This window comes from Suricata suricatta, chromosome 1, assembly GCF_006229205.1.
Source record: "Suricata suricatta isolate VVHF042 chromosome 1, meerkat_22Aug2017_6uvM2_HiC, whole genome shotgun sequence".
Lineage (NCBI taxonomy): Eukaryota > Metazoa > Chordata > Mammalia > Carnivora > Herpestidae > Suricata > Suricata suricatta.
Genome location: NC_043700.1, coordinates 193,634,489 through 193,642,854, shown reverse-complemented (window position 1 = coordinate 193,642,854; position 8,366 = coordinate 193,634,489). Strand labels below are relative to the sequence as shown.

Genomic DNA, 8,366 nt, shown 5'->3' with positions numbered 1-8,366 from the left:
CCCGCGCCCCGCGTGCTCCGCGCGGCCAAGGCGGGACTGGCCTCCGGCTGCTGTGCGCTCCAGGAGCCCCGACCAACCTGACATTTCTTAATATGGGCTCAGCTTCCACGACCATGAATTCGACTGTTCAAAGCGATTTATCTTCAGAATCCCCCGGCAGAGCCGCGTCCTGTCACTGGGTCCTCGTCTTTAACTGTCTCGAACCAAAGCTCTTAGGCTCCTGCTCCGCGGCCACCACTGAAGCCTGCGCCAGGGTCAAAGTCTGACTAAAAATTAAACACAAGAGACACGTTAAAACACCACCGCGAGCCGACTCACAGACGCCGGCGACCCCCACGCTGCATCCTGCACCCCGGGCCGCGCACCCCGAGGGCCCTCCGTGTGCGTGGGAACCCCGCCCCAGGTGCTACCAGCGTCCCCGAGGTTCGAGGCCAGGGTCCGGGGCTGCTCTGTGGCCAGGCCTGCAAACTGCTATCTCGCATCCCCATAGCCTCCTGGGCCTCTGTGACTGCACAGGGACAGTGGCCTTCTGAGGGGGCCCCCAGCAGGGGAACCGGAGAATGCAGACTGGGACAGACACCGTTGTCCTGCACCATGTGGGCTGTCCCCAAGGGCCCACAGGCCACACACACCCCCCCCCGACACAGCGCCCCCAACAGGGCGCTGAGGACACACACCTGTAGGGGCAGGCTGAGGACACGCCAGAGGCCAGGACTGAGCATGGGTGCTCGGGCCCCCTGCTCTCAGCGTGAGGACAGCATGCCGGGGACCTGAGGCCTGGCTCGGTGCCACGGTGACCAGGACCAACGACTCGGGACCACAGGGCACCTCGGGAAGCCCGGCACAGGGCAGGCACCAGACGCGGCACCATCCTCTGCCTGATGCCGGCCACAGGGACACTGGGCAGACCGGTCACAGCAGGGACGTAGCTACAGCCCGTGGGACCCGTGCAGCTCTCACACTTGCCAGACCCCAGCCATGACCACCGCCCCGCGGTCCTGACGAGCGTGGATGTACCTTACAACCCAAACCTTTGCCGACTGGACTCAACTGGGCAGGACCCAGCCTGCAGCAGCTCTGGGACTCGTGGCGGCAGGGGAGCAGGGGTGGCCGTGCGTACGTGCGGGGGAGTCTAAGATGGTGTACGAGGTGGTGGCAGGGCCAGGCCCAGGCCAGTCCCACACCGACTGCCCTGCCCGCTGGGAGGCAAGCCTTACCCTCCACCCTGACCTTCACAAGAGGAGTAGGGGGCCAGCCAGGGGCATGAGTTGTCTGGGCCGGGGGTGGGGGAGGTAGGGGGGCGAGCTGGCCGTGGCAAGGGGCGTGAGGTGTCCACCAATGGCAGCTGAATAAAAGCCCTCGGGTCAGGTTGGCCGACGGGCCCAGACAAAGGAAGCAGCACTTCTGGGCCGCACAGGAGCCCCACGCCCCATGGCATCTGCTGATCTGGGCGGAGACTGCTGCAGGCGGGGCCCCCACCCCGTGGCCATGACCAGGCAGAGGCGGGAGGCAGTGCCACAGAACCCCAGGACCAGCTACTCTTCCACGTTCCCCTACTTCCTGAAGCTGGCCCCAAACTTAACTCCAACCTGCAGCCACAAATCCGTGTCTGCTCTCTCCACCGTCTTGTAGCCAAGTGGGCTCCGCCTATCCGTCCTGCCCCCGCAACTCAGAGACCGCAGGTGAAGGGGGTTCAAAACGGATCACAGCCAGCCGTGCAGTCACTAGGCTTTCTTCACTTTTCCCCCTAAATCCTGAAAGTACCCAAGGTGTCCCCGGCTGGACCCTCCCCGGGCGGCACGGCCCCCTGCAGATGGCGCTGCCGCCCACTTGCACGCCCTCCGAGGGGCCCGGGGCTGTATGCACTGTACACGCAGGTCCCGACTGCCTTGCTTCCCTAGGGAGCTCGGCCAGACCCCTCAGCCGCTCTAGCACTGCGCCCTGGGCTCGCCCGGGTCCACCGCTAACCTTTGTTGTGGAGATGATTTCAGAGGGACGCTCTGCTTTGCCAACACCTGACGTACGTTCAGAAACCCACAAGCAGCCGCGAGGGGCTGGGTCCCCAGGCGTCCTACCTATGGGGAGAGGCGTGAGCCCCACCCAGGCGAGGACCAGCAGGCATGGGGCTCAAAGACCAGCACGGGTCAGGCCCCATGTGCAGATGGGTGGTGACTTCGGGCTCGGGCCACACACACACACACACACACACACACGCACGAGGTGAGCCCCAGCCCCGTGCCCCACAGGCCTCGGGGCCCCGCGACAGCATGGGGCCGGGGCGGGTGAGCCAGGTCCAGCAGCAGTGCCATGTGGCACGGGAACTCGACCACCCGGCCGTGCTGGAGGGAATCACGAGGCCGTGTGACCGCAGGAATTCCAGGCTGGTGCTGGGAGAGGTTTCGTGGTATGAAAACACCGTCTCCACCTTGTCTCTAGAAAATGCCGAAACAAGCCCCCTAAGAGACCTCACCGCTCACAACGAGGCCGGAACCACGGGGACACAGCGGCAGCAGAGGGCTGACAGGGACAGCACACGGGGGGGGGTGCTGTCAGGACAGGGCCAGGGTCACTGCTGTCGCAAACTGTGTCTGCACTCCTCACCGAAGTATCTTTTCTCAATCGGTTTGGCTGTGTCATTAATTTTCTAGAAAACAGTTTTGCCATAAACAATAAAATCACAAAAACCAAAAAGCGTTCATTAAAAACGACAAAATGAGGGGCACCGGGGGGCCCAGTCGGTTCAGTGCCAACTCAATTTCTGCTCACGTCACGATCTCATGGTTTGTGAGACAGAGCCCCATGTTGAGCTCGGGGCTGGCAGCAAGGATTCTGCTTGGGATTCTCTCTCCCCCTCTCTCTACCCCTTCCCCCCCCCACACGAGCTCTCTTCCTCTCAAAATAAACAAACATAAAAAAATGACAAAACAAAACATGAAAAATGAACGACAAAATTAGAAACACTTGACCGCAGCACAGAAAACGTTAGAACCCGTCTACACTGGGGCATGTAGGCCCGGCCGGCGCCAGCTGGCACGCACCGGCGTGTCCCGATGGCCACTAACGCTGGGCGCCGCGGGGCGGGGAGGCCACCGGAGGGCTGAGCCCCGACCGTCGGGGCGTGGCCTCGACAGGAAGTGAGAGCAAGGCGGTCGCGGAAACCCATGGAGGGCGTCGCGGTTAGCGCTAACCCCTTACTCCCTGACGGCAGCCCCGCCCGCACCCTCGAAGCGAGCGCCCGCCTGCCGCCCACGCCCCCTCTACTCACCACGTGAGGAGCTGCGCTCTCGGAGGTGGTGGGGCTGGGGGGCTGGGTGCCCGCGGGGGGAGGTGAGAACACCCACACGGGGCCCTGCGACCACGGGCGCACATCTGCGTCCCCACAACTCAGCACGGTGGCGGGGGAAGCGCATCGGTCAGCACGGCTAGCGACACAGGAAGCTGTCGCGGGAGCCGGGCGTGCAGGGTGGCGGAGGACACGCTGGGCTGCAGCGGCCGCCTCTGTCGGCCACCGCCCGGCAAGGGGTCCGCAGAGGCACGTGTGAGCGCCAGCCCCTCACATCCGCACTGGACTCCAGGTCGGACAGACGGGCGCTCCTAACGCAGCAGCACAAAGCAGTGTGGGGGCAGGGCTCCAGCGGTGACACCAGCACCCTGGAAGACCCCCACCCAGCACGGGGTGAGCTGCGTGCAAGGGGTGCGAATTCGCTCTGTCCTGTCCTCAGTCGTCCGGGAGTCTGAAGCTGGTCTCAAAGCTCAGTTTAAAGAAAACGCAAGTGAAGAGACCTCAGGTGCCAGGGGCCCCTCCCACAGGCATCTGTGCAGAGTTCTGAGGACCTGTTCCCCCCCAACCCTCTCCCCAGCGGCCACTCCTGCTCCCCCACCCCCAGCCCTGCTGTGCTTGACTTTACGAGGTGTCCTTGGCTGGCTCTCCACTGGGGGAGTCACTCTCGGGAGGGGATGGAGGGTCTGGGGACAGACCAATCACAGAAGCTTCCTCAGAAGCTAGCCTGCTCCAGATGCAGCACCCCTGCCCTGGGGACCCTAAGTCCTCCCGTCCTCCCCGCACCAGCTGACAAGCACTGGGGCTCAACGCCCACGGCTCCCCTCAAGGCTCCTGCTGCTTCTCCAGCCTCAGGAACTAGGCCAACTCCCCACCCCCAGCCCACCCCCAACCCTGCTCAGGCCCCAGACCAGCAGCCACGGCCAGGCCCCGCCCCCCCATCCTAGATGCTGCCACCGGGACACTGCGCCTCACCCAGAGCCTGTCATGCACCCGAGACCCTCAGTGACTGGCTAGCCCCTGCGAGCCCTTCCTTCCTCCTCTGCAAAGCCATACCCTCAGCCATGGTGGGCGCCCTCCATCCTTCAGCTCCGCCAGCCAGCCGTCACACCCTCCTAACGGCAGCCTCCTTGGGCTGTCCCACTCCAGAGGCCCCAGGCCTTGGCCACGCTTTACGTGTGAGCCTGTGTCCCTCCTGGTGGGGGGCGAGCCCGTGCAGACCAGGCCAGGGCACCCCCAGGGGGCAGCGCGGGGCCTCAGGCACAGTGGCCTCCCAGACCCCGGCGGCCTGGGCCCCCCGTCAGCCGCACACACTGTGCCGTCCCCTTACCCACTGGAACCTAAGAAAGCACTAACTGCCACCACGTGTGGCAGGAGAATGCTCTGTCCCTGAGTCTCGGTCCCACATGCTCCTCTCGCGCCCTTACACAGCTTCCCGACGCTTCAGAACCCCACAAACGAGAGCCGAATCGCCGTCGTGGAGTGCTGGCTGCCCACAGGGGGACATGGCCTTACTGCCCTTCTGCGTGTGGCATCCCAGGGCTGCTTTGGGAAGACCCCATGCGGCGCTGCAGGACACGGACGTCACAGACGCAAGAAGGCTGCAGTCCACGGCACCGAGTCAGCCTCCGGGCAGGCCACAGTCCCCGGCTGCCAGGGTCCAGAAAGCGCCGCCGCAGCCCACCCCGGCCGCCATCCCCGGTTCCAGTCCTGCCAGGCTGTCCTGTCACCCCCTGAGCTCGCTGAGCACGGTGCACTTGCACCAGGACAGCCGTCCCCGTCTGCGTCCAGGCTTCAAGGCTCGCCAGGTGGTAAGGGACCCCTCCCCGAGGGGAACACAGGCAGAAACAACGTGACACTGGCATCATAAGAAGCCCACAAGATCCCTGGCTCAATAGGAAGATGGGTGCGCCCCCTCGAGACAGCCTGGGGCTCGTCTGGGCAGGCCCACTGGGGTGCCATGCCAGTGCCCGCCTGAGGCCGTTGCAGCGGAGGCTCCGGGGGATGACAGCGACGTGAGATGGGAAGTTCCATTTGGAGACTGGAGGCAAATGCGATGTGGACTCCCTCACCCACACAGACGGCGGTGCCAGGGCCAGACCAGCCCCCCCCCCCCCCCCCCCCCCCCCCCCCCCCCCCCCCCCCCCCCCCCCCCCCCCCCCCCCCCCCCCCCCGCCAACGAGCCTGGCATGGGGCCTCCTCCATGCCACCAGCGGACGGAAGCCAGGAGATGCGCGAGCCTCTGACCGGGTCCACAACCAGGAGCCCCGGGCAGCCAGCAGCAAGCTGTGCTCCGGCTACTCGACCCAGCAATGCCCAAGGGCACGGGCACAGGAAGGTCCGGGAGCAGGTGAGAGACGCAGCGGAGGAAAGCCGCAGCCTGGGCCCAGCTCTCTGCTCATGGCCTGCTGGTCCAAAGGAAGCCCCCGCCAATCTTCAGCTCCCACCGGGCTGGTGGGGGCCAAGGCCAGACCCACCTCTGAACCCGAGGAGCCTTCTCCTGCAGAAGAGAGGTTCATCTCTGCCCTGGGGCTCCAGACAGGGGTGGCTCCAGCTTCCCAGAATGCGGGGCTCTCCGGGCAGAGCGCTGAGAACGGGGCCCTGCCACCAAACAGTTAGCAGGACCTCAGCACGGCAGGCAAGACCAGCCCTAGGCCCCGCTCTGCACCCTCAGCCCCTTACCCCCGTGTGTTCTCAAGCTGAAGGAAAGAGGCGGGAAGAGAAACCCCAAATACAGCCAAGACAGAGGACAAGAGGACAGTCCAGGGCTGAGACAGGTCACCCCTGCAACAAGTCCATTTCTCAGAAATGGAGAAACAGAGAGCATCTCATCGCGGCTGAACAGGCTGGAGGTGCACCCCCAGGGAGGCTGATCAGGACGCACCTGCATGTGACGGGCACAGATGCAGCCCCAAGGGTGTGTCCCTCACGAGGCCCTGCAAAGACACCAAACCAAACCACATTGTTCAGAGGGTGACAAAACCCGACAGAGAAGGAACCTGGAAAGACCGTGGAACAGAACAGCCGGTCCTGCAGGAAGTGGAGGCCCACACACAGCAGGCACCACTGGGAACCAGAAGGAGGGAGAGCAGACCAAAGCTCGGGTCCAGCAGGACCCCCATGGCCACCTCTGGCACAGCCCTGACGTTCTAGGGCAGAGAGGTGAACCCCAGAGTGCACACATCCCCTGGCTGACATCCGGGAACTGCAGCGCCAGGATGGTGGGCACACAGCACAAAGCAGCACTGCCCCCAGATCCTGCTCCTGTCTCCATTCCTGCCCCGGCACCCGCTCAGTGCTCAGGCTCATCCTGCCCCGCCCCTCACCCTGGCCCCATCCTGTCTCCTGGTCCCGCCCCGAACACTTAGCAGATGCTCACTCATGATCCCACATGGCCTCACACTGCCAGCCCCACTTTAGAGATGTGTACAGAGAGATCATGCAACAAATCCAAGGCCAAACACTGGTCGGGGTGTGGCCAGGACATCCCCAGGGATGGAATGCGTCTATGCTCCAGTCCTCTCTGGTCACTCCCCTAAGAACCTCGGGGATGCCCTCCTCACAAGAGTGGCTGGCCTGCACTGACCCACAGGACAGGCATCCACTGCTCCATGTGACTCAGTGTCCGCAGTGCTGGAGGCCAGTTACTGCTGAGCACTCTTCTGTGTGTGTGTTTATACAAACGAAATCTCTGTTCTTGACGGAGGCACCGGGTCTTGGAAAGGGGAAACCAGGTGGGAAAAGGGGATGTGGCCACCTCCCATCTGCAACCTAATTCTCCAGCCCGTCCAAGTGGGAGCTGGGTGAGGATTTCACCCCTGACTACTCCATTCGGACTACCCCGAAGAAAGCCAGTCCCGTTCCGCTCTGGGGTGACAAGTGGCTCCCCTCCCCCAACCAGAGGTTAATCTGTCCTAAACAGGCACCGGGAAAATCATCACCGTAAAGGCCTCTGGCCGCTGGCCAGGTTCCCAGCTTCTCAAGAGGCTGCCAGCTTCAAGGCTGTCCTTCCGGGCATGCCCAGAGGTGGTGCCCTCATTTCTCCGCACGCAGGCAGAGGGCTGGGCAGGGCACCCAGCCACAGAAAGATCTAGCCTCCAACTCTTGGCTCAGGTGTGGCTGCAGTCTCCCTCCCACAGGCCTCAGGGAGCCACTGCCCCCAACGCATAGCTGAGCGGAGAAGAAGGGGCAGCTCCCTGGCCCACCCAAGCTGGCCCCTCCCCAGCTGCACCCACCCCAGAGGAGACCCCAGGCCCTTCAGGCTGGAAGTTGACCGGGAACTGCAAGATGGCCCCCTAAACATGGGCTCAAAGTGGGGCACCAGGCACTGACATGGCGACCAAACCGGCGCACCTCCCCCGGCCCCCCTCCCCCGTTCAGGAGTGTCCTCAAGCTGGCTTGCTCCCCTACAGCCCCAGAATCAGGGGCCCCAGTGTTGTCTCGAGCACCTGCCAGGGTCCTGATTTCTGACCCCTTTCAAAACGCAAAGGGGAAAAGAAGTGACTTTGACAAACTGAATGGGGTCCACACCGCTTGACTTACTATGGTGGAACAGACTAGCTCCGAGGAGTGAGTGCAGCCTGCAGTCTGCTCGGTGGGGGATGCTTGTCCCCAGGCTGCTGGCTGAGGGCCACCAGGGAAGGAAGCGCTGCCCTCCCCACCAGCTGGGCGCCCTGATTTTATGCACGTTTAGAAAACGAGTAAACAATTTCAAAGGGCAGCACGAAGCGTGCCATAAAGCCAAGCGCCCCTAAAACCGCCTGAATGAGCAGCAGCGAGGGAGGAGCCCTGCATCCGCAGCGGCAACACGCGGCCAGCAAATGCGCCCGGCAGAGTCGGAGCTCGGCGCCCGCAAGCACGCAGCCCTCGTCCGCAGTCCGCGCTCAGCCTCGCCCTGGAAGCCCACCCACGGCAGCTCCACACGCCGGCGCGTCCAGGCCGGGGAACGGGGACAACAGCCTGGCCACTGGGGCCCAGCGGGGGCGAGGCCACGCGATCGCCAGGAGGCCGGCCCGGCCCCGGCAGGATGAACGCGGGCCGGGACGCAGTGGCCCAGCCCGCGAGGGGTCGACGGTCCACCGGGCCT

The 8,366-nt window shown here is 64.3% G+C and overlaps 1 protein-coding gene across 2 annotated transcripts in view; it reads right to left on the bottom strand.

Moving 5' to 3' along the window:
- CTBP1 (C-terminal binding protein 1) overlaps positions 1-8,132 on the bottom strand; it is a 22,883-nt gene extending 14,751 nt beyond the window's left edge. The window contains exons 1-2 of one of the 2 annotated variants that reach the window (XM_029949697.1): positions 7,823-8,132; positions 78-266 (exon numbers count right to left, since the gene is read on the bottom strand). In XM_029949697.1, the coding sequence (XP_029805557.1) occupies positions 78-84 (7 nt within the window). In that variant the 5' untranslated portion in view covers positions 85-266; positions 7,823-8,132. The remainder of the gene's footprint in view (positions 1-77; positions 267-7,822) is intronic. The other variant, XM_029949708.1, reaches the window with a different exon arrangement.
- Between the last annotated feature and the right edge of the window lie 234 nt (positions 8,133-8,366).